The sequence below is a fragment of the Thamnophis sirtalis genome, unplaced genomic scaffold, assembly GCF_051295495.1.
Source record: "Thamnophis sirtalis isolate CommonGarterSnake01/CBP01778 unplaced genomic scaffold, rThaSir2_p1.2 scaffold_4, whole genome shotgun sequence".
In the NCBI taxonomy this organism is placed as follows: domain Eukaryota; kingdom Metazoa; phylum Chordata; class Lepidosauria; order Squamata; family Natricidae; genus Thamnophis; species Thamnophis sirtalis.
In genome coordinates, this window is record NW_028261384.1 from 96,275,719 (window position 1) to 96,302,337 (window position 26,619).

Consider the following 26,619-nt stretch of genomic DNA (forward strand, 5'->3'; position numbering starts at 1 on the left):
ATAACTTGCCAAGTAATCTTTTAGAGATGCAACTGTGCCGTATTTGTTCATGGAATGAGGAAAGTTCTTTGATAGACAAACTTAGATACTCCAATTACTGGGAACCAGAATAAATTAATGATACGATTATTTATTTTTAGGTTTGAAAGAAGCACATACAACAGAAGATGGAGAATCATTTGCATTCATATTAAATTACATATGGATGAAAGATTGAGAAAAAGAATTCAGGATCCCCAAAGAATGTATATAGAACTGTTTTCATTAAATAGTCAAATCTGTATATGATTTGCAGATAAGTAAATTTTCCTTCACATTGAAAATCATGCCTGCCGTTTGATCTCAGTAGTATGTGTAGAGACTAACTCTCCGTCCACAGTTTCTTGCACAATTTTCTTCAGGTTTTGATTGCTTGATCTGTTTTCTGGGAGAAATTTGGTCACATATTAGGAGAGAAGCATCATTATACAATTAATTTTGTAAATATGCTTGAGATTAAGCTATGGAGTGATGGGATTAACAGACAGTTGGGTACTTCCCCAGTTGTAGATAAATGTAACACTGAAATGCAGAAACAAACCTGAAAGTCTGGAATAGATCAAAAAAGCAACATGTTTGCATCTTACAATCATAATACTGTAGGATGCATGTAGTTGTGAGAGCCATTTTACCCAACTGTGAACATGAATAGATTGCTAACGGTAATATAATGCTATAAGAAGCACCATGATGGATTGGTGAAAAAACATATTGATCAACATCCGCAGTGGCTTAACAGCTAACTCAAGGAATACTTTTAATCTTGCAAGGTTCTATTAATGTAACCTTACAATAAAGATAGAGTTAGTATTCATTCTTGTGCTTCTAATTGGACTATTTTAAAGGTTAGCATCAATCCTGCAAGTCTGAAAGTATTTTCCTCTTCTTTTCTTTTACTCTCCAGAAAATTAGGAAAGATCTCTCAAAGGTGGTTTTTCAAGAGCCAACTAGACAAGAGGCAAAGTCCAGTTGCCTCTTGAAAAGCTCCTTTGGGACAACCATGACCTGGATTACTGAGAATCTCCATAGACATTTAGGGAAGGTCTCTTTTACATGATGGTTGTCTAGTCAGCAGCTTATCCTTCTGTCTCCCAAGCTCATTCCCACATATCATCACATTTGGTTTCCAGCAACAGGTATTTTGCAGCTTGCTACTTTTGATCCTGAAATACGTAGCTATATTCATCATGATTGGCAGTTGATGATAGCTTTAATCTTATATTCATGTACTAATCCTCTCCTAAAGCTGTCTGTGACTTTTCCTACAAAAATGTAATCTAGATTATATTTACCTCTAAGGCTTGTGCCGGTCTTCCTGTGAAACAATAAAAGCAATATCAGTAAAAGTGGTCTGCACAGATCTGTTCCATGTCACTTTTAAGATTATTCAAATAATCCTTTTGATTCAAATCCAAAGTACTGTAAAGCCCTAATTTCTTGTCCTTAATAGTTGCATCAAAAAACACGATTCTTTTCAGGTTAGAAATCGCTTCTAGGGTATTTCTAAAATGAATGCTAATTGTAAAATGTTTCTTAATTAAAAAAGAAAAACAGAAATCCCTTTAAAAGAAATAGAACAATTGTGACAGGAAGAAAGCCTTAAAATCTCATGAGAACTGACTCACCATGCCAAAAATCCTGTGACGGAATACTTGGCTAATTCTTTGGGAGCCTGGTCATTACACAAGGGTCTATGAAAAAGGGTTGTGGTCCTTCAGAATGCATTTTACTTGGAAAGGATAGCATTTACCCACCTATGTATTGTGATCTGCAAATTGCTTTCAGAATTGTTTCTTCACTAGCTTCAATTTTTAGGTTATAAATTTGTTCTTTCCTTTTTCGCCTGAGGTTGAACTGTGTCTTACCCATCAATATCACCATCCAGAAGCTGGCGGTAAGTAGAAATTTCTCTCTCCAGACGTGTTTTTATTCCAAATAGGACCTTGTACTGATTGTTTTGACATTTGATATCATGTCGAAATTTGCTGAGCTCTTCTTCACATTTTTTGATGAGGTTTTGGATACTTTGAAGCTGGAAAGCATAGCGAGCCTTGGTTTCTCCTAGATTGTTTTCTAGGGCAAATTTCTGAAAGAACGAAACATGACAACAGTGTTATGTTTTCAAATTGTTCTGCAATACAGAAATCAAAGAATACCCTTATTTGCTGGATATGTGTAAATGAAACTCTTTGTAACAGTGTTGAAAGAATATATTTATATTTTGTCTATAGGTTTATTATTATTTATGCGGAGTGGAGAGATATTTATTTTTCCATTCCTATCCTGGCTTCCTTTCCTCTCTATTTAAATCTAAAAAGTAAAGTGCTTGAAGCAATAACTTGTCTTTTCAAACTGCCATGTTAATTAGTGTTGGTATGATTTAATCATTGACTGATTGCATAATTTTTTGCTTATGGAGAATGATTGTCTTTCCCCACCCCCCCTAGTGTTTATGGTGGCCTACCATTGCCCCAGGCCAGTATCTGGAATATTTTATTTTATTAGTGGAATATTTTATTTTATTATTTTATTTTATTTATGACAGTTCAGTTTCTTAAGAAGATTAATGTATAATAAGAAAACCGAAGTAACAATCTGTAGTACCTGTACAGAATCCTTTTTACTTCCCTGCTACTACTTAATCACACCACCCTATTTTGTGCATTTAAACCAGAAAGGCAAATTCCTATTTTTCTAGGATATCTCTTTCAGAGAGACTAATACCCCAGAATAGTTCTCTCTTTAAAATCCTATGATTTTAAAAGCACTTGAGGCTCTTTAAAAGCTTATATCCATTTAGCTGTAAAATATTTATAGCAGAAATCTGAATCCTACAATAGTAGAAGCATTTCCAATGTGTCTTTTGCCTGTAATGCAATAATGAAATGGCAAGGAAAGTAAAAATCACATCTTGGATTTTCTTGCTTCTGGATCTATCAGACAACTGCAAAAATATACTATGCTATTCAAAGGTCAGTTTCAACAAGAATGAGCAAGTTATGTCGCCATCCTCCACCCATTCACCCACATTTGCTGAAATATACCTCCTCTATGCTTTAGCATTGGTAGATGGGGAAGGGGTCACCAGTTTCCCAGAAGGCAAGTTGCACACCTATTTTAGAACTTACATTTGTATAAGGATAAAAATAATGCTACAGATCAGAATATTGAGAACTATGAATTATCTATCCAAAGAGTGGTACAGATACCCTGTCTTGGTACCATAACACTACGTTGTCCAGTTAATTGTATTTTCCATGAAGGTGATAGATTAGCTCTAAGGATGCTATTGATTAATTGACTGATTGATTGATCACATTTATTTGACTGCTCAATCTCACCAGAATCCTTTCAAGTGACAATGCTATTTTATTTATTTATTTACTATACTGATATTCTTCTTTACAATCAGTATATATAGCTCTCCCTCCTCTCTTTTTTTCCTATAGAAACAATCTATAGTAGTAACAAAATAGTAGGTTGGACTGAGGAGAATGATCAGCCAACCTCATCAAGTGAACTTCCATGGCAGCTAAGGATAGACTTAGTCACTATACTATATTGGCTTTCCATGTTCATAGGCCACACATCTGTTTATATCAAATCCTGAGACAAATATAGGAAGACTTTCATTTGCATGTCTTATTTCTGAACTTCTAAAGGCATCTGCTGGCTGTAAACTGTTTGATGGTCTTTGATCTGATTTTACAAATCTGTTTTTACTTGCCTTGCAATTTAAGAAAAAAAGGGCATAGCACCTGGATATAAATGATCCAACTGAAGGCATTCGTACGGATCCACCCAGGCAACTGTAATGCATTTGGTTGAAAAATATCTGCTCTTTCCCCCACATCTACAGGTTCCCAGGAAAATCAAACCATAAATGCTTTATGGAAAACCGAAGTATAATATGGATGGACGGATTAAGTTTACAACAATGTTTACCAAAGCAGACATATTGGATTACAACTTCCATAATGGCCACTATGGACAAATATTATGACAGTTGTACTCAACATGTCTGGTAGATGTCATATTTGAATTTAGAAGATTAGAAAAGAATAATCCTGTCTAAGGTTATCACCTTATTTAGTTCTGTCTGAAAATCAATTTCCAGGGTTTGCAGTATGCGATTCAGCTCACAGATTTCTTTTTGGCTGTTTTGTAATTCTTCCTGATTGTGTTGCCCCTCTGAATATTCATTTCCAATCTGTGTGAACATAAAGTAAAGTAAATGAAGGAATTATTTAAACCTAGCCAAAAAATGGAATTCTGCACACAGTTTTACAGAAAGACACTGAGTATAAATTTCTATGCTATGAGTGGTGGCAGCACTCATATTGAGAAACTCCATAACAGGAGTTCTTAGAAGATATCTTCTTTTAAATGAAAATGTGAGAATTCAGAGAGGTTGCCAACTACTGAGGTGGCGCAGTGGTTAAAAGCAGCACTGCAGGCTACTGCTAGATCAGCAGGTCAGCGGTTCAAATCTCACCGGCTCAGGGTTGACTCAGCCTTCCATCCTTCCGAGGTGGGTAAAATGAGGACCCAGATTGTTGGGGGCAATATGCTGACTCTCTGTAAACCGCTTAGAGAGGCCTGAAAGGCCTATGAAGCGGTATATAAGTCTACTGCTATTGCTATTGCTATTACCACAGAAATGGTTTGTACACCTTTGGCAGGGGTGGGTTCCTACAGGTTTGGACCGGTTTTCTGGTCCAGCGGCCTGGGTCACTGGAATCGGCAGTGACCCAGGTCTGCCAAGCTCCCAAACCTGTTCACCGGGCAGCACTATAGGCGGCGCCATCTTGTTTTTTGCTTCTGCACATGCACAGAACAATTTTTATTGCACTGTACATGTGCGCGCATCGCACATCAAGCAAGCGTGCACAAAGCATGCCCACGAGCAGACTGGCAGTAGTGCCTTCCAGAACCCACCCTGGACCTCTGAGAATAATTTGAGTTACATTCATATTAGGGGCACCATATTCCATCCATGAGAAATTTGCCTCAAATATTTTTTTTAATAAATCTTGAAAACAAACTGTCTTTCCAAAATCTCAAGGAGAACTTAGTAAAAGGCAGAATAATTTCTCAGTAATATAATAGTCTTTACACAATATACACATTGAATACATGAAAATTGGACCGGCATTTTGATACTTGCTAGCATTAAGACATAGAGGAAGCTTTAAATGTTAGAAAGATGTGAGAGGGCTTTTTTTAAATCAAGAAGTGGTGTTTCTTAATTCTGCATATCTTATCAGACATCTTGTTTGTACATTTCAAATGGGTGTGAAACCTTTGTACATTGAGACCATTCCTCTTGTAGAGAACTACGATATCAAAGTTATAACCCTACATGATTTCTCCATCTTGTTTTTTGAAAGGAATACCTGTTGCTGGAACCAAGAATCAAGACCTTGGCGGTTTTTTTCAATTATTGCTTCATAATCCGCTCTTATCCCTGCCAGGATCTTGGACAAATCTTCTTGTGGAGTTTTATTCACCTTCACATTCACTTGAAAGTCTTTGGATGAGCCATATGCCTGCATATTCTGTATATGAAGAAATGAAGAAAAACCTCAGCAAGTTTTGAATTGTCTTCAAAATATATGTAATAAAAGTATTCTGCTATCTGAGGGCAAAAAGCAAATAATGGAGGGAGACAACTGGAGGGAGACTTCAAACATTGCATATTTATAAAAAGATTTTGTAATATCAAAAGTTTATTTTTTCCAATCCTAATGGAAGTTGCTTCTTTTTCTCTCACTGCTATATCCTTATATCCTGGTTACCTTTAAAGCCGTACATGGCTTAGGACCAGCGTACCTGCAAGACCACCTACTGCCACATACCTCCAAACAGCCAATAAGATCCCAGAGATTGGGCCTCCTTCGAATGCCGTCAGCCGGACAGTGTCGGCTGGCGGGCCCCCGGAGGAGAGCCTTTTCTGTGGCTTCTCCGAGCCTTTGGAATCAGCTACCCCCAGAGGTCTGGACCTTACCCACTCTCATGGCCTTCAGGAAAGCTGTTAAAACCTGGCTGTTCCGGCAGGCCTGGGGCTGTTGACCTCACTGTTGAGGTCCGGCCCCGATTAGAACGAATGCGTGTTGTGAATTTTAAACTATTCTTTTTATTTTTCTTTTCTTTTTTCTCCCTTCTTTGTAAGCCGCCCGGAGTCCTTCGGGATTGGGCGGCCTATAAATTTAATAAATAAAATAAAATAAATAAATAAATAATCCTGGATTTGCCTTTTGTGGACTATCCTACCTTCATTCTTCTTTTCTGATTGGGGCATTTAATCTCACCAGGATTTCTTCTTTTGAAATTGTTGCCCTAATTATATGTGTTCATGTACTCTAGAGTAAGGTTTCCCACACCGTGAGCTTTTCTGGAGGTGAAGCAGAGTCCAGAGGATGTACAAAGAATACAGATACTCCCCAACTTACGATCAGTCAATTAGTAGTCATCTGAAGTTACAACAGACCTATTTATGCCTCAGATTCAAAGTTGCAACAGCTGCCTCCCCTGCAGTTATATGATTACATTTTAGGTGCTTGCAACTGCCCCACATATCAATGTTCTCTGGTCACATGACTGTGATTTACAATATCTTCTGGTTTCTGGCAAAAAAACCCAACCCATTGCAGACAATGGATTTGCTTTTACAACTGCCACATTTGCTTTTCAAATATCTGCATTCACTTTATGACTGTGCATTCACTTTACAATCACATTTGCTTTATGAATGCCATGTTCACTTCACCATCACAAGAAAGGTCATAAAATCAGTCACAGTCTCATGATGACTTAACATCTTAACAACAGAGTGACTTACGACTGTAACTCCAGACTAAGTTATGATCAAAAGTCTAGGGCTACCTGTATTTTAGTTGTACATTGCTATAATCAACCCACCTTTTCCAAAGTAGTTTATCTGTTCATTTTAGTTTTGGATTTTAGGGGAGATGTATACATTGAGATTATACTAAAGGGGATGTAATGGTAGAAACGTTAAGAATGTAAAATGCAACCCTGGAAACTGGCTTAATTAAACAGATAGAAATATGCTTTGCTCCAATCTTGACACATAGTTTCTTATTAAAGTCAAATAATATTTCACCTTTAGGGAAAATATATAGTTGCTGCAGGTTATATTGACATGGTAAACAGTTTATTGGTGGAAACCTGGAAGATCTCAAGGATATAGCATGCTTGCCTCTTCCAGTTTGTCTTACTGATTAATCAACTTCAGGGTCTGAAATGTTGTAACAACTACCATAGTTTAACTGAAAATTTGTTCCTCAGGTCCCCTTAGAGGGACCTAAGTAAGTATGAAAGGAAAATATTATGTTGACCTGCTTCTTTATGAATATTGGAGCACCATATTGAATGATACAAGAAAAGCCTGGGTAAACTCTAGAGATTCTTCCAAGTTTCTATTGTCAGGAATTTTGCCACTGTAATTCTGGTGTTCTAAGGCACCAATTTGGAGAAGGTTGCACTACTTCAAATACCAATTAAAAGGAAGCGTTTCTCCAACTTTATTTCTCTTTCTATGGTTTTTCCAAAGTTTTAAGATGAAAATGCTATCTGCAATCCATAATATGAATTAAGAGAAAGATCAATGGGAAATTTTCTTTCAAAATCAGAATGTTGAGATGATATGACTCAATGAGCTATTACCACCTGCTTCCTGGAATACACTGTTCCATCTCAGTAAAACACAAAGGGTTCCCAAGGAGCTAATAAGGTACAATTAATAAAATTAAGCATGGAAAACTTTCTTTGATAGCCTGGCAAATAAACAGTGAGGATGACAGGGAAAGACAGATGATTTTTTAGCCTGGGTGGTTCAGCATAAATACACAGCTATGTCTCTGGTTTATACTCCTGCCTATTAAAAAGTAATTAAGTAAATCCAAGATATTAGCCTGGAGAAAGATCACAACAAACTATTCCAGATCTCTAGCTGGTTAAACAGGATTCTGATCTTCATTTAAAAATGACATAACACTTCCATATATAAGACTAACATTGGGAAATCCAACCAGTGGTTGGAAAGAGTGAGACTAAAAGATATCATTGAGGCCCTGAACATAGCAGCACAAGAGAAGTCACTAAGCACTAGATCCTATTGAAGGAGTATACCATACTAGACAAGGTCCAAAGTGTAGACCGTGCAGAGAGATCTCAGAGGTAGTCCCACATTTAGTGGTAGTATAAGATGTAGTCAAGAACAGCATATACCTAATAACACAACTAAATAGCTGTCATTGTATACAGGAACACCTGAGAATGTATGGATTAGACCTGCCAAGTCCAGATGGGAGATTCTACAGAAGGCTGTGGAGAATAATAGGGCTAAGATCCTATGGGATTTTCAAGTCCAGATGGATATATGGTATTGGCCAATCAACTAGACATTGTGGTAGTAGACAAGGACTAGAAAATAGTGGTGTTGATTGATGTAGAAATGCCAAGTGACAGCAACACTAGGAAGAAGTATAAGAAGCTGGAGAAATACCAAAGCCTGAAGGAGGAATAGGGAGGATATAAAGTAAAGACCAAGTGATGATAGGAACACTTGGGGCTGTGATTCCTAAGCTGAGAGAGTGGCTCCAACAGATCCCAAGAATAACAGCAGAACTCTATCCAGAAAAGTGCAATGCTATGAACAACTAAGATAGTACATAGAAATCTCAAATTCATGGAACTCTAATAGATGATCTGAGACTGAGGAAGACACAGATGTGTCTTAAGTTGACCAGTTGACTGACTTAGCTCGAGAAGAAAAAAATGGACTCGGAAATATTTCCTTCCATAGTCCTTAATACCCCCTCACTGAGGAAATCAGTTTTAAACCTCTATTTTGATTAATTATTTTGCAAAAGATATTTAAATGCAATTTGTTTAGCCTTTTATAGCTTCGGAAGTGTTCAGATTATGTCTGTGAGTAGAATATTTGTTGTTTATTTTTAGTAAAAGCAAGTTATTTAGACAGTCTGCCAGATATTTAGATTGAATTTGGCTCATATATCCACCTATCAAGTCCTTCCCAAGGTGATGTTTGATAATGCAGGATGTAAGTTTTCCAACCAAAGCTACCTTTTGCAATGGTGATGATTTTATCAGAACATATGGTATTCAAATGGTGTCCCAGATGCTTTGGGATTGCACCAAAGCATATTAGTTTCTTTATTTTCTATTACTTGGTCTATTTTGTGGTCCGACTCTTGCTTGCTTGCAGGCAAATGATATTTCTTGCAGACTTTCCAATGCATCATTGTTGCTACTTTGTCATACTGTTATTTGTAATCAATCTGTACAGTCTACTTGCAGAGTTAACTAGGTGGTCCACTGTTTTCTTCAACATCTTTGCAGAGATGGCATTTGCTTTCTGTTACTGTCTTCTTAATTCTGACTTTGTATGAATTTAATTCTTAAATTTAATCTTCTGCAGCCAGAATTCCCCCCTCTGTCTCTTTCTTCAACTTATTGCTTTTAGTCTTATTATTTGCTTACCCTGCTATTTTTTAATGTATTAGACATGTACAGTAATACTTTGCTTCATCATGTCTCTTTTTATTCTTCATTTGGTCTTTCTTGTAGGCCATTTTGGTTCTCCAGTGCTCAGTAAGCCTTAATGTATACTAGTTTCAGTGTATCTCCTTCACTGTTCTTCAGTTAATCTTCAATGCCCTTTTTTCTTATTCAACTATTTGATCTACTTGCAACATTTCATGCCCATCTATGCTCCTTGGTAAATTGAGTCTATCAATGTTCTTGCATGGGTGAAAGATATGATTCATTATTTTGCTAGTTTTCCTATTTAGGTTTTAGTTCTGCTTGAGTCCAGTTCACTATTCCAGCTGTGTATTAATGCCCAGATATGAATTGCCTTGATGGTGTTCCTCCACTGAATGAGATCTTAACTCTCATAATGTATTCACTTCTAACATTCTTTTTGACTTCAGTGTGCCTAATGTTCCCAGATTGAAGGATGCCCATGTATTTGTAGTGATTGTAATCATAGAGACTCTTGATATCATTTCCTTAGGGCATCTTGATTTCTTCTATTTCATTATTTTCCCATTAATGGTAAAGGTGACATATTCGAGTCCAAATTCCATTGCAATATCATAACAGAATAGATGGACAGTGTTGAGCAGTGATTCTATTTTGGATGGTGTTTTCCCATAGAGTTTCAGATTGTTCATATAAAGTAGATGGAATAACCTATAAAATGTTTTTGATAGCCATTGCCTGACTTATTCAATATTGTTGACAGAGTGATCTGTGCAATGACAACAGTATTAGTGGGAATGAAGGTTTGGGCAGATTTCTTTAGCACTGCACATGAAAGTATACATCTGCCATTCGGGGATCATTCCATAGACATTCTTTTTATATGTCCATGAATTTTAATGTTCTGGCTAGAGGGTCCTCAAAGAGCAAAGCACAGAAGTCAGATCAACAATCAGCACACAGCGCAGACCTTTGCACAATGGGAGTTGAGAGGTGTGGGCATCAGTCCATCTGTAGGTATCTGCAAATTCTGTTTACCATCAACCCCTTTGCAGCATAGGTATGTGGCAATGGCTATGGGCAGTTGTAGGCAATTCTAAATGAGCCTTGAGTCTCCCTGAAAGATTCTTCTCTTGATATTAACCTCTCCTAATGTAATCATCATTAACCAGCATCTCTGTCTTCTATTGTGGCATTGATTTTTGCACAAGCCTTTTGGTGTTTTCTACTAACTTATTATTTCTAGGCACCTGATTATGCATCTTGCAACAGGGAATCAAATGCCTTCTTATAATCAATTCAAGCTACATTCAAGTTGGTGGTCTTCTTCTTCTTCTTCTTCTTCTTCTTCTTCTTCTTCTTCTTCTTCTTCTTCTTCTTCTTCCTCCTCCTCCTCCTCCTCCTCCTCCTCCTCCTCCTCCTATTCCCCTTCTTGCAGTTTTCCAAAATCATTTTGTCAATTAGTTCCTGTTAGAATAGCGATGATCACATCTCAATTTGAGAAACGTGCACCACTTAGTTGATTAGGATATAAAGGCATCCTAAAGACACATAAATTCTAAAGTTGAAGACATATATATGCATGCATGCATGCATGCATGCATGCATGCATGCATACATACATACATACATACATACATACATACCAGGGGTGGGTTTCAACTGGTTCGCGGCGGTTCCTGCGAACCAGTTGGTCGGCGAACCCGGAAGTAAGTAACTTCCGGGAACGGCAAAGGGCCCACCCGCCCGCCCGCGGTCCTTACCCGGTTTTGACAAGTTCTGCGCTTCCACGCATGTGCAGGATGCATACAGTGCCTGCGCGATCCTCCAGGAGCAGCTGGAGCATCGCACAGACACTAGTACGCATGCGTGCACCACGCGCGTGCACGAGGACGCCGCCGGCCCCGTTCCAACCGAACCGGTTGGAACGAGGCGAGAAACCCACCCCTGATACATACATACGTACGTACATACATACATACATACATACATACATACATACATACGGTATTTTTGAGTACTAGACTCTGCAGTAACTGTTTACCTCTGTTATTAAAGCCTTTTCTAGCATCTGTAATAAAAAGACCATAATAGTTCATAGTATTGGTATGAAGCAATGGTGGGTTGCGGTTTCCATTCTAACCGATACAGTTGGAATGGGCTTGCCGGTGTCCATGTGGATGCGCACAGCGCGTGCACACACATGTGCAGCGCATGTGTCTTGGTGCTTCTGAGAGCCTCCGCGACACTTCTGCTGCTCAGTGGAGTGTCACACAGGAGCTGTTCATGCTGTGCGCGTGCACAGAAGCACTGAAGACATAAAAGGATGGTAAGAAGTGAGGGCGGGCAGGTGGGCCCTCTGGAGCACCGTACTGGAATGGTAACCGGTGCTCCGGCCTGGTTCCGGTACACCTGTACCGGGGCGTACCGCCTGCAACCCACGACTGGTTTGAAGTCTGATTCACATATCTCTACAGCAGTGGTTCCCAAACAGCAGTGGTTCCCAAACTTGGCAACTTTAAGACTTGTGGACTTCAACTCCCAGAATTCTGGGAGTTGAAGTCCACAAGTCTTAAAGTTGCCAAGTTTGGGAACCACTGCTCTGCAGCAATGTTTCCCAATCTCAGCAGTTTTAAAATGCCTGCTCTTCAAATCCTAGAATTCCTCAGTTAGTCATCCTTGGAGGAGACTATTGAAACTAATCATGCCTAAATTAGGGATAATTTAGCTGCCCTGTTAATTTTATGGATCTATTCTACACAAGCTAAATTTGAATCTGAGTCAGGCTGTTTTTTTCCAAGGGTGAGGCTTCAAAAATGTCAGACAAATAATTGAAGAGAAGGGATGACATGAAGGTATGTGATTTGGCACACAAAGAGGCATTAACTTGAGATGCCTGTGATGGTGAGGATGACACACATACCAATTACATGCAGAGTCACTATGCCATGTCTTGTACAAACAAAGAAATTGGATGAGAAGATCTGAAACAGAAAGTGTAGGATGCAAGATTTCCTCTTCTCAATTTGAAAGTGTTCCTTCTATTTAGATCACCCATTTTACAAAAATCTGTATTTCTATCCAGAAAATGTAAAGGTTCTGTATAATTACCAAAGGAGCAGCTGGATGAAAACACCTAATTACTATGTAAACAATCTAATTATGAGGCATGCTAAACTGGTTTAGTGAAGTTCCCAGCATTGCAGTATCTCCCCAATTGCTGCCTCGGGAAACTAAGCTGTAATCAGTAAATTGCAGAATGCCCCCAAATTCAGAGACATTGTCGTGAGAGGAACCAACTACAGTCTTTTAAAAGTATTTCTGAATCACTAAATAGCACCAGCTCTTGCAACACAATCTCTTCTTTTCTGATTCCCATGGTGCTTCCTTTGGAAGTTAGTTGTGGAATTTAGCATTGGCGTTTCAATGGGGCATCTAATGTATTTCATCTGTGATGGTTTATATCAGAAATTGTTCCATTTGGAAGAAATGGTTCCTCCCACCTAGGGGCATGGGCATTAATTTTAAAAGTCAGGCATTTAGATGAGGACTTTGTAATAGTATGAGTTAGCTGGAGTTTGTTTTTGAAATACGCAGCAATGATCTCTTGAGAAGAGCCAACAGCATTCTGTACATATGTGATCTCAGCTTAAATGGACTATTATTTGCAACTTAAAAGGAAATTAAATGCAGTAATATGATAAACAGCAACAAGTATGTGGAAAACAGCACCCTCCTTACTCCCAAATTCTGTGTGGTTTAGGGAACATGGATAGGGATAAGTTTGTCTTTGCTCCTTCATATTTTAAATGTTTTTCTATCAACAAATATCCCATGAATTTTATTACCGACCAACAAAAGGAAGTCATTCTCATTATAGCCGATTGTGCTATGGAATTCTCTGCACCAATATCTCATGGTGGCTGATAACAAGTTTATCTTTAAAAGGAGGTTAGACAAAGCCTTAATGAGTTCAGATTATTTCTGATTTTGGGGACATTTGCTGAGGAACCTAAACAGAAAAGCACTTTAGATTCATGTCTCTCTGGCTAGTGTGGGAAAGAAAAGGTTGAGTGAGATGGGCTTTGGCGTGATTCATCAAGGCTTTTAGCCTATACAAACTACAGGAATGCTGTGCTGGCTTATACAAGCACAATGAAAATTCAGAGTGTTGTTAAATATATTAAGCATTTGTCTGCTCAGATGTGGTTAGAGTTACAAAACTAAGTGGTTCTAATTCTTGCCATTTTAAGTAAACACTTTATTTCATTGGCAACCTATATATATTTAGATCAGCTTAAAAAGTCCCAAAACTGCAGTGATGCTTTTTGGACTTGAGAGACAAAATTCACAAAGCAGAAATTATATTGAATCATAACCTTCAGTCCTCAAAACAGCTATTAGTATCCTCTAGATTTATTCATCATTTATTATTCTAACTTTATAATTAAAATAAGCATGAGCTATCAAAATTGGTACCTATAGAGATAATGAGATGGTCAGGATTTTGGTAAGGTGCGTACACAGCTGGGAGAGAGAGAAGTTTGTCTTACCGCCTCATGTTCTTTTTTTTTGAGTATGTGATCTTCACGCAAAGATTCAATTTCCATTTCCAGGTCAGTTATTATGATGGTCATGTTGTCTAGCTCCTTACGGATGCTTTCAACATCATTTTGCACATTTTGCCGGAGTGCTTTTTCAGCTTCATACCTTAATCAAAGAGAAAGTAATATAGTTGAATGAAGGAAACAACAATTCCATTTTGGGATTGGACCTAGAACTTTTAGAATCATGGCTTACTAATGATTACTCTTTCTGTCTCCAAAACATGTATCTGTCACCATTTAAAAATATATTGAAATTCATATTTCACTGGATAATTTTCATTTATTGAAAAGCACAATTATGGAAAAGCTTGCTAATCATATTTGAATACTCTACTATTTTTCAGAAAGCCACAGTTAGTCCCAGAGGATTGCTGTCTAACTAATTTGAAATGCAAATTTAATAGACAAATTAGTAAATAAAGGGGGTGAGAAGTTTGGCTGTATTATTATTTTATTTTGGACATTAGAAGAATCATGATTTCAAAAGTGTTGTAAGAGTTGCTTTGCAGACTGATAAGGATACAGGAGACTGTTACAGTATATAGATACTTTCTCTCTTATCACTATATATACTAGCCTCCTTCCCAAATCCTAGGAAGACTGATAGAAAGAAAATCAGAATAACTCCATCTTCACATTCATGATGATATATTGGTTCTAAATTGAAAACAGTTCAGTTACTGGAATTCTTGTAAACCCACCTCTTTTTATCTCAACAGATCTTTGAGAAATTCAGAACTATATTTAGAAAAAAATTGCTTTTTGTTGTAGGTAGCTGCCAAAGAGCCTGATAAGTATTGTATATCATGCTATTATAAACTTCCCTTCATATAGAACATGAAGTACACTTCCCATGACAGATTAATATGATACACTGCAGCAGTTGGATAGACTGAAAAACACTGTCAGTCAAAATAGATTAGCCTTTGATAGCTCTCCAAATGATTAATATTTGTCATGCAAATAAATTGGGAATGATGAAAATTATGGCAGTAGAGTCCAACACAACAGGACTATACAAGATAGAGAACGGTTAGTCCACATAGTGCTGAACTAGAAGAGTCATTGAGTGAGCATAATACATAATTTTGTGCTCCTGTAGTTTGATCTGGGCAGGTCATCACAGTGTTACCTTGTACAACTTTCATTGCACTGAAATTAACTAAATTGTATTAGGGTTAACTATTTGAACATTAAAATTTGCTTGAGGAAAATGTAAGACAATTTTTGATAGATCCTTTAAAGAAGCTGGTTGAAGTCTGGTTGAAGAAATTGATGATGTCTAGGGACAGAATTTTACTCAAAATAGAAGGATGCATGTAATTCATGACACATTTTGTATTAAAAGCAAAAGTTGGCTGAACATCCAGACAAATTCTATTAAATTGTTTAGTGGCTCAATACATCCAATTCTTAGGAGATGATGGGCTTTTCTAAATAGAGAGCAGGGTTGGAGGGTCATTTCTCAAAGATGTAACAATAAACCTGAATTTCAGAACCTTTGTTGACAGGTAATTGGACTAGATAATTCAAAACTTTATTCCAAATTCATGGCCATATTATGTAACCTATTTATTTGATGACAAGTCTCACATAGTACATTTAATCATACACTGACCAAAAGGGCTGTACTTGTATATCAGGCCAAGCCAGAAAAAAAGAGGACAAAACAGAAACAAAAAGAAAAGGAATGGCATGTTGTGCAATTGTAAGCATAATGTTTTTAATTGACTTGTCTAAGCATATTGTGTAAACCTAACCTATGGTTGTATGATTCTCAAATATATCATCTTAATACTGTCAACATAGTTGTAATGACGTTTCACCTTAAACAAGCAGTCATTACTTTGTTTCAAGAGAAGAGGAAATGAGAAAAGCAGGCAATTTGTGTTGCCTATATAATTCCTGACATCTCCCCTGGCATCTCCCCTGGCATCCAGGAAAGGCAGCACAATAGTTCAAAACATCCATCTTCATAATCCATAAATCTACCCTGCTAGTAAGAGGCAAAGAGGGAAGCAATTACGGTACCTCTCAATCCAAGATTTTATTCCATAGCATCATAGTTGCTATCCACTAACCTTTTATCTCTTGGAATGTAATATCAAGCAACAGATGGTATACCTTATACTGTCCATTGTGATTTTAATCAAATTCAATGTCTTGAAGCATAATCTTTTAAGTCATATTTGGATTGTTAAAAAGTTTTACATTTTTGTCTGCATCTGCTTCCAAGAATAGACGAGAAGCTCAAGGAAAGACTTACTTGAGCCTGAAATCCTCTGTTGCCATTTTGGCATTGTCAATCTGTAGAACAAGGCCTGCATTGGTAACCCGTCCAGTCTCAATCTGTAAATAACAAAATATTAATCTCACTAAGGAGGTAGACTAAAAGTTTCATGATTTGGTGGTATGGTAGGCTAAGAGAACTATATTTTCTTTTTCACTCTGGAATGCATTCGTGGGTTAATTTAGTCACTGAATTAGCCCTGTCCTTGATTTTGCAAATACATTGAACCAAAATGTAACCAAACCAGCTGGATGTGCCAAATATGGCTAGCCATAAAATAAACAGGCTGAAATTAATTAAAATGCACATTATGCCAATGTAGTCATAGGATTTTTAATTTATTTGATTGGGGACTGCCTGCATATAACCATATCAATGTTTAACTACAGTAAGTATTTCTAATTTTTCTATTTAAAAAAATGAAAGAAAAATTGAGAAAATATCTCTTGCTTAGAGTTTGAAACTCAAAATGCAAAGCTGGGATGTATTAGCTTTTCAGCACCTCTTGTTTTGCTTTTGGTTGGCTTCAGATGTGAATGTTCTTCTTCCAGCTGTCAAATATTCATTATAATTGCAAGGTAAACATGTTAATTACAATTGCATAATATTATATTCCACCATAAGAACAGATGAAAGAAAGCTTGCGAGCAATTGCTAATGTTCGGTTGTGATTGGAATGTGATGAACATTAAGATGTTAAGAATGTTCATGTTTTATGAATACTACTCCCTAAAACATATTTTTATTCATTACTAACTTTTCCAGCATGTGATTCACATATGCTTTTCAGTAAACTATTTTCCCACTAAAGAACTTTGTCACAAAATTCAGTTAAAGCACAAATAGTGAAGCATAACTACACAGATTCCAATAATTGATTGTAATAGGAATGCAATATTTCAAATATGTTCAAATTTGTGTAATTATTTGTGAAACACATTCTGGATAAATTCATATCAAAATGGAAGCTGATACAAGATTTGAGAAGAATTTTGTGAAGGATGGAAAGATGGAGAACTCTAGGCCTGTTGATGAGAAGATTAATTAAGGAAATTAAAATTAAGGAAAAAATTTACCCTTCTAATTTTAGTCAAGCAATAATCCTGAAAGCAATAGCAGTAACCAACAGGACTATTGGAAAACAGGTGAAGTACTGAGCACTGGTGACAGCAGTGGTAACAATGTAGAGGCATCTGCAGGGTTAGGATTAGAGTATCAAAACAGGCTAAAAACATGCACAATATAAGCTCCATCCCTCTCTCTTATTACCTACATTGTGATGCTCATGTAACTATGAAATGGTGGTGATATTTTCATTAAAAAAAAACATCATATCTTGTCTCAAATTTACATATATTAAAGATTCCTGACTACCAGTAGTCTGACTCTGAGTTTCAAAATAACAATGAAAAAATATATATTTTCAAATAACCTAAAGAAGATGATTAGGAAATTTATCAGTTTTAAAACTCAATACATTTCAAGATTTCAGATGAGGGCATAAACATTTCAGAACATTTAATGGTCTTCTGAGATTTTAGTTCTATAAATCTCTTTTTTTAAAAAAAATATTTAAATTTAATTTTAAAATCCTGTGAATTTATCCTTTGTTATTTCCTGGCAAAATAGCAAATCTCACCCACTTACAGGGGCTGTATTAGAAACCCCTGCAATATAATGATTCTCAAAGGCTTTCAATAATTATATATTAAAAAGGTAAAGGTTCTCCTCGCACATATGTGCTACTTGTTCCCAACTCTAGAGGGCAGTGCTCAACTCTGTTTCAAAGCCAAAGAGCCAGCATTGTCCAAAGACATCTCTGTGGTCATGTGGCCAATATAACTAAACACCGAAGGTGCACTGTTACCTTCCCACCAAAGGTGGTTACTATTTTTCTACTTGCATTTTTACATGCTTTCTAACTGCTAGGTTGGCAGAAGCTGGGACAAGTATTGGGAGCTCACTCCCTTACGTGGCATTAGGGATTCGAACTGCTGAACTGCTGACCTTTCTCATCGACAAGCTCAGCATATTAGACATTGAACCACCGTGTCCCTATTTATATATTAATTATATATTATGTCTTTACAAAAGAAAAAAATTGAATTTCTACTTATATATAAATTATGGGTACAAACAGAAGTTTCCCTTGATTGAAAGCATTCCCAAAAGACTAGAGATTTGAAAGAATATCTACTGGAAATACATTCACCAAACAGGAAAGATACTTTTTTAGATAAGAAAGATATCTTATAATAGGAGCTCCTAATGATCAGTATCAGTTCAGAAATGTGATTAGTAATATTTCATTAAAAATTGATATAATACGAATAAAAAGGGGTAGCAACTGTAACCTTAAAACCTATATTTTTTGAATCCCAGGTTAAGGAAACATCTAAAAAAAATTCATTTAGACTTCTGGCAGCCTAGCATAAAGCAAATACTAGATGAAATTCCTTAACCTAAATGTCAAATTCTTACATTTGCTACACTGACATACATATAAATTACGCTCACCTCACCTGTTTAACTTTTTGTCATCCTAATATCCCACATAGGGGGTAGGGAATATTTCCAGTGGAATTAAACAAGCCAAGAATTTTAAGGGTCTTTCCTCTTGTTCTTCTCATTCCCCCGACTGACAGGGTCATTAACTATTTTGACCTGGGGAAATTTCTTTCAGATACCCAGATGGAAACAAAACTTATCATGAATCATGTCAAAAGGAAATTGGGTGGTGTTATGATTATGGGTGGTTTAGAGTGATGTTGAGACAATATCTTGCCAAACACCTATTATGTAAATCCTCCGTGATGTGCCAGAAGAAGCTGAAAATCCCTCAAAGAGTATATTGAAAGGTGAATATCTTCTTAAGCCAAAGTGACTCACTAAAATGGAAATCTTGATTCACAGAACACTGTCCTCGATGAATTAAATTCCTTACTTCCATTAGTATGTTTGTGATAGACTGTTTATCCATTAATTTAGATTCCCTTCCCAGAATCACAGTAGAAGAAGGTACTGTACATCATCATATCACAGAATCTATCCACAGCACTACCAAACACAAACATGCTAATATTTGAAAAGGCGGATGTGCAATTGTTTCTTGCACCTGTCATATCAGCAGATGTAAGACTAAGTGTAGGCCGTATGCCAAGAAATGGGCCAAGTTTGGGGTGTGAGTATCTAATTTTCTGGACTTGTTTCTTAGTATTTCCTCCAGGAAATTTGTTGTGGTAACCAAACAGGAAGGGTCTATATTGACATTCAGTCAAGGAAAGACAGGAAATGCTGTCCTATTTAAATCCTATGATTAAGTTTATAATAAAACAAAGATGAGTTTTGACAATTAGGCTGTCCAGAGCATATATTTACTGGCTCATGACAGAAAGAGTGGTAAGACTGGAATAAAGGCAAACTAATTTTTGAGAACTTCTGCATCAGATACATGCATAGTTTGGTTTGCAGGTGTGTACAGAAGCCACAAAGCACACCTACGTAATGAATGAATGAATGAACTGATAACTACATTATTATTTATTTATGTGCCATCCAGTCATTTTTCACTATTAGCAATCATATAGATTCTCATGACAAGCCTAACCTAGTCTTTCAGTTTTTCTAACCATTGCCACTGAAACTTATTATGTGTATCTTGTTGTTGATCATCCTCCTTGTTGATCATCCTCCTTGACAATGGATGTGTTTGCTATGTGCTGAAAATTATTCTAGAGTTGTCCAACTCGAAGTTGAAACAATGTCTAGCCCTCTTTTTTGAGATCAGAATCATATCACTCCAATCCAATATTAGGCAACCTTTTTGAACCAATGGACACACTGAAAAAGTTAGATGAGATTATGGGCATTCTCACAAAATGAGTGCCAAGATGGGTATAGCTATTCAAAGCTTCCATTTATCAGACAATAAAGAATTGATTTCCACCATCCTCACTAGATTTCCCCCCGCTATAGTCTTGACTTTTTTTCAGCAGATCAGCACTTTCCAGATAAAGCACTGAATTGCTTTAATTTTATGAATGTCTATGGGACCAATTGGAAACCCAAGGGATTTTTGAAAATTATGCTGATAATGTTGCCACAAGCATTGTTTTGGTATGTATGGGCACCATTTTTCCTATTCAGTTCTAATCCCATAAAATAAAATAAAAAGATAAGTGGATATCACTGTGCCATTGGAATTATGTAGCCCTGGGTGCAACATTGCTGAAATTCATGTTTCAAAGTTTTTTCAAATGACTTTGGTTTTGCCTCTCCACTCCTCATTACTAAACTGCAACTTTATGCAAAGACCAACTCGTAAGGCAAAATAAAGTGAAGTTATAGGTCATTATTCTAATTAATTATAGAGATTATTGTCCAGCTGAAAAAAGTTTTACTTTAAGTCTTATTATTAGACCTGAGCTTGGAGATATGTGAAAGTATAAGGACGCATATATGTTCCCTCTCGTTTTTTGTGAGAACAAGGACTCCTTTTTAATTATAAGGATGTCAAACATTTACAGGAACTGTTTTTGTATCTGATTGCTATAATTAGACTCCATTTGCCTCTTAAATATCCATTTTGGGAATACCATTTTCCTTTGTTAAGAAAGGCATTTGAAAACATTTTCACAAATAATCCTCTTGTTACCAGTCTGTTACAATTTGCTTAGTTCTGTGTAACAAAAATATTAAGAACAAATTATACATTAAAAAAATCCCCCTCCCCAACAAACCCTTACCACATGTTTGTCTGCCCACAATCTCTACAAAGTCTGGTAAGATTTTTCAAAACTCCTGTCACATAAGATTAAACAGATCTGTCAGTTTCAGTTTTGCCAAGGTTCTCGTTTCTTTGGCATAAAGCTCATATGGTAAGTTACGGTTGGTTTTACCAAAGTATGAAAAATCATTTGAATGTGTTTTCATGTGCTCCCCCCAAGGTACAAATTTTCACATCCTTTTCTTAATGTGCATTTTTGTACTGCATTTTTCAAATTGTTTTAAGTCATTTGCTGAAGAAATGAATCTCAATGTTTAAGAAAATGTTGATTTTCAGATAGATAGATAGATAGATAGATAGATAGATAGATAGATAGATAGATAGATAGATAGATTCCCCCAGCTTTGTTCTAGTCTGCATCTAGATCCAGGAACCATGAGTTATGTTGGTAGGTATTACACTGTAATCCAACCTCATTTCTTCTTTTTGCTCTAATACTGAGTGGATTAAAGAGTAAATGAAAGTCCTTGCATCTTAAACACTTCATTTTAGCCATGTTTTTAAAGCTGTTTCTCCATTACAATAAAGCAGTTGAGAACAAACACATCACATCAATGTATGTATGTATGTATGTATGTATGTATGTATGTATGTATGTATGTATGTAGTGTCACACCCCCTGGTATGCCCAAATATGGGAGGAAGCAGACTGCTTCCATTCTCTGTCTATCGGCTCATTACAAGAGACCATCACGATAGAAACCCAATATTTTTACTGTTGCCTTTGTTACATTTGTGTTGTATTTGTGCTGATAAATAAATAAAGGGAGACTAGTATAGATCTATTTCAAGCTGTTCAGCTCTCATCAGCTAGCTCAAATCCCAGTAAGGGTATGGCTAGCTGATGAGAGCTAAATAGCTTGAAATAGATCTATACTAGTCTCCCTTTATTTATTTATCAGCAAAAATACAACACACACACACACACACACACACATGCATATAAAAACAGAGACAGATCAGTCCTAAATCAAAGCGAGACAGCAATGATAAATGGCAGATGAACAATTACTAAAAAAGAAAAAGGATATCTCAGAATCAGTGAATAAGAAGAAGCAGTAATAACATGGACAAATAATAGTAATCCTTTGACTGTTATTATCAGAAGAGGTGATTCATTTTTATTAATAGGGTACCATTCAAATTAGGTTGGTGCTCACATGATGAAATTTCTTCCTATTCCCTACCATCCCTAATATAGATAACTATTGCACCTGAACTTGGAGATAAGTGACGATTCAAAAGCCAGCAATAGTTAGCAGTTCTGGCAATTTCACACTGGCATTTAGTTAGAGAAGGAATATATATTTTTAATGGAGGAACATTCAGTTTCAAAGTATGCAGCAATTTGCTTCAGATGTATGTTAGTGCTGTATTCAGAAGAGGCAAGAATAGTGCAAAAGAATAAATAAACTAAGGCAAAGTCATTGATGTCTACAAAGAGAGAGTTAAAAATGTTGCAGCCATGCGAAATAAAAACATCCCTGCTCTTTTTTTACATGCATTGCAACATCTTTGGGCAAAAGACAAGATGGATCTCCTCTGTATTAAAGCTGCTCAGAACTGCAGTTGTATCTTATGTCAACTATAATGATGGACTAAGATTTCCCTCTTCACCATAGAACCACTAATTAGTTCATGGGTGCAGAGCATCAACACCTACTCCTCTGCCCTCCAACCATCATCTGCACTTCCTGTTCATTCTGGCATCTGGCACCTGATGCAGCTAGTAATTATGCCTGCATTGTGGTGAGACCTGTAAAACAATGCTGGACTTTCCAGTGATAATTTAAAGAATCATTTTTTTCTGTATTTTCTCAACGCAGCTTGCTAATATAATGAATTGAGCAAGATCATTTCCAGTACAATACATTTCATCCACTGGGATTGCTTTTTAATTTTATTGGAATGTTTCACTACTGTTTATCATATAGGTTGCTTGCTCAAGATTCTATTCAGACATTACATATAGTTGGATGTAGCTGCATGTATGTATTCCATCACAGTTTTCACAAACACTTTACACTGATTGAAGAGATCTGCAGTGGGCTTCTATTGTATTATGAATAAGGCAAAAAAAACAGGAAGTGAGGCACATGTGTCCTATGTCCTCAGCCATAAAAGTACCACAGCCTCACCTGCCTTTGCCTCTAATCAACAAATCAGCACAATTAGCTGACCAATAGAAAACAAACTATTACTTATGGTTTATGTTGTTTAAAATCATTGGTTTCTTACAGTGGGAAACAAGCAATCTTCAAAGGGGAAGTGTTATGGATTTTCCCCATAATCTCAGGGAATCTGCTCCAAATCACTAATTTGGGAAGTGGTCCATCTTTCTTTTTCTCACAGTAGTCCTATTTAAAACTCCTAGGTGTGAATGGGATTTTTAAAAAACCATGGAGGAGTACATGCTGAGATGTTATCCCTGACTTTGAAGATTTTGAAGCCCCAAATGTCCCCTCTGTTGGGAAATTAGATTGTTTCATCCTTGAGTGTCGGTACTTATGCCTCTAGTGCAGAAGAATATTTTTAATTAATTTATTCAGTTAACTATCAAAGATATAAAACTGGTATAAAAATGCAAATAGTTAACAAAGAAAACAAAACTTCATGCCATTATTCAGTGATTTACTTTTATTAATTGATTTTTTTCTCATTATTGGATATTTTGACTTGGTTTATGGTTATATGTTGCCTGGAGCTTCATGTTTATGAACTGGGCAAATGTGTATATTGTTAATTAAAACATTTGTGTGTGTGTGTGATGTATATGTGTATGTATGTATGTATGTATATGTGTGTACACATATACATGTGTGTGTATGTGTATTTGTGTGTATACATTTTTTATTTAAAAAAGCCTTTTTGATTTCTGTGTAACTTTTGTTTTAATTTTTTTGTTCTTTACAAATTGTTTGTATCTCACCTTACTTATGTTGTTCTATGATCATAAGCTTTGACTGACTGCATACCTGTATGTCTACATTTACACTCTCTGACCTAACTGATACCAGTCTCAAGGGCCAAAACATGTGCCTAACCAGCCCTGACCCAAACAAGCGAAGCTCTCTACATAATGGAGCTCAACTTTATCAGTGTTCCTGATTATACATTTCACGTGGTCTTGATTCTATCCCTCTGTTAATGCCGCCTAGACTGCATTGGCTTTTTTGGCAGCTGGCTCATATTTAAGTAATTAAATACAAAGGAATAACAATGAAAATAAACCCACCTGAGGTTTCCTCCATTCAGTGTATATTGGAGATAAGGGAGCACAGGCAATCTGCATGGCTTCATTCCTTTTATGTGTTTACAGAATCCTTCTAGTATAACACATCTAAAGAACAGTGGCTGTTCTATTAACTGGCTTTAACAAGGATTTAGAATTCATTCATAAATCTAATCTCAATATTTGTTAAGGAAGTCTATGCTCTAAATCATGTTATGAATAGATCACCTCATGATTATCTTTTAAAATAAGTACATTCTATATCAATAACTTAAAAAAATATGGCAAAACTTTATATGTAAAATTCAGTAAATATTTTGCAATGCGAGGAATGCAGGTTTTTCTTTCTATGCTCCCATTGCTATTTTTATAAAAGGTATATAAAACTAAATGCTGCAATTAAATATTAGATAAAAGATAAATATGAATGTGCTTTTCAGATTGCTGCCCCAGAGCCTATCATCCACATGTAGAATATTACATGAAACGGTGAACATCTCTCTGTTCCCAGGAAAAATAATAATTAGACGAATAAATTTCAGCCTGTGCTTACATTTTAAAATAATTACATTAAGGCTTCTTCAGCTTTTGCACTTCCCTCCATTTTTTTTTGTGCCCAATATTTTATTTTATTAACATGACTTCAACAAAAATAGCTCTTGGCTGCAATATTTCAGCTGTTTCTAATTTAGCCAGCTGAGATGAATCAATCATTTGGAGAAGAAAATAAGACAGTTGGCATTTCTGCTGACTTACCCGCTCGTGCATGTCTGAGATGTTTTGTTCATAATCCTTGAAGTCCCGCTGAGTGCCATGAGATCTCTTCTGGTGCCATTCCCGGATGCAGCCTTCTAGTTGTGTGTTGGCTTCCTCCAAAGATCGTACTTTTTCTAAGTAGGAAGCCAAGCGGTCATTCAGCTGCTGCATGGTCCGCTTTTCATTCCCTCCCATGAAGAGGTTTCCCTGACTCCCACTGAAGGCTCCCCAGCTTGTCCCAGCATCAGAGGCCAGCCAGCCAGGGCTTCCAAAGGATACAGGCATGGGAAGGCTGCTGCTTATTCCATGGAAATTGGAAGTTCTGTAGCAATCGCCTATAGGCTGGAGGAGGCATCCTGGGGCTCCTACAAGGGAGTCAGAGGAATAGTGGTAGAAGCCATGGCTAGAATTCATCCTGATGCCAATTAAGACCTGGTTATTAAGACTACCAGCACTTCTGTCTCTTTCCCTCTCTCCTTTTTGACTCACCGGCACTGCCTGAGAAATGTCTCAAGCTTCCTGAAGCACTTTTAAAGCCTTTCCCTGTGGGAGTTACCTTGTTAAGTGGCTATGCCAACAAGGATTGTGTCATCACCAGCTATGTTGTTTCCTCTTGGTCAATTCTGAAAAGCCTGATTAGCCGGCAAATACAATTGTTGTCATTCTTTAGAAAAGGGACCTGGTAAAAGCTTTCGGTTTTTTTCTTTCTCTCTCTCTCTCTCTCTCTCTTTCCTCTTTTTTCATCTACTTCTTTCTTTGGCATTTTATCAGTGAGGTGTGGCCAGTGAAGGGAGGGGTATAGGGTAGAACCGAAACAATCCAGCCTCTGCTTCAGGTTTCTTTAAATCACAGGAACTCTGTATTAAGTTAAGCTGTTTGAAAAGCAAAAAATATCCATGATCCTGAAAAGCATTAGATTTCCTGATGTCATGCTTTAAGGGACAAAGTTTCTAAAAAGCTGTATTTAACAACATTCCTCACAACCACTCAAAACACTATATGTATTAATCAAATTATTATGTAATTCTTACAAGAATAAGCAACTGTACAATAAATCTTTCGTTGACACATGTACATTCTCTACATAAGTCTACAAAATTATCCTCTCAATTTATTTGTCTGTACACCATAGGACCAATTCCAAGTCAGATAAATCAGTGATTGAACATACATTGATAAGAGTTTTTTCCCCCTCCGTTGGCATTCCTGACAGCAAAAGGAGACATTTTAATTTCTTCCAGAGTAATATTCTAGCCAGGTTTACACAGCATGCCACCAAGATACAATTACTGTGTCCACATTGCATATTTTGTCTAAACCAGTTAACAATATTATGGCTTGACAGAATGGTTCATTCAACATATAGAAATAATGGCTG

At 36.6% G+C, this 26,619-nt stretch overlaps 1 protein-coding gene across 3 annotated transcripts; it reads right to left on the reverse strand.

Annotated features, from left to right (window-relative positions):
- Positions 1–114: 114 nt before the first annotated feature.
- On the reverse strand, positions 115–25,746 carry LOC106545314 (keratin, type I cytoskeletal 23). 3 transcript variants are annotated; one of them, XM_014061830.2, is made up of 8 exons: positions 25,242–25,745; positions 16,444–16,526; positions 14,124–14,280; positions 5,436–5,597; positions 4,124–4,249; positions 1,905–2,125; positions 1,332–1,354; positions 115–424 (listed from the first exon to the last, which is right to left on the reverse strand). In XM_014061830.2, exons 1-8 carry the CDS (start codon positions 25,653–25,655, stop codon positions 324–326), a joined length of 1,287 nt encoding a protein of 428 aa, XP_013917305.1. In that variant the 5' UTR covers positions 25,656–25,745; the 3' UTR covers positions 115–323. The 3 variants fall into 3 exon arrangements, 2 of the variants coding, with proteins under 2 accessions (XP_013917305.1, XP_087569631.1); XR_015696426.1 differs by having other exon boundaries at positions 309–424; positions 1,794–2,125; XM_087713505.1 differs by lacking the exon at positions 1,332–1,354 and having other exon boundaries at positions 25,242–25,746.
- Between the last annotated feature and the right edge of the window lie 873 nt (positions 25,747–26,619).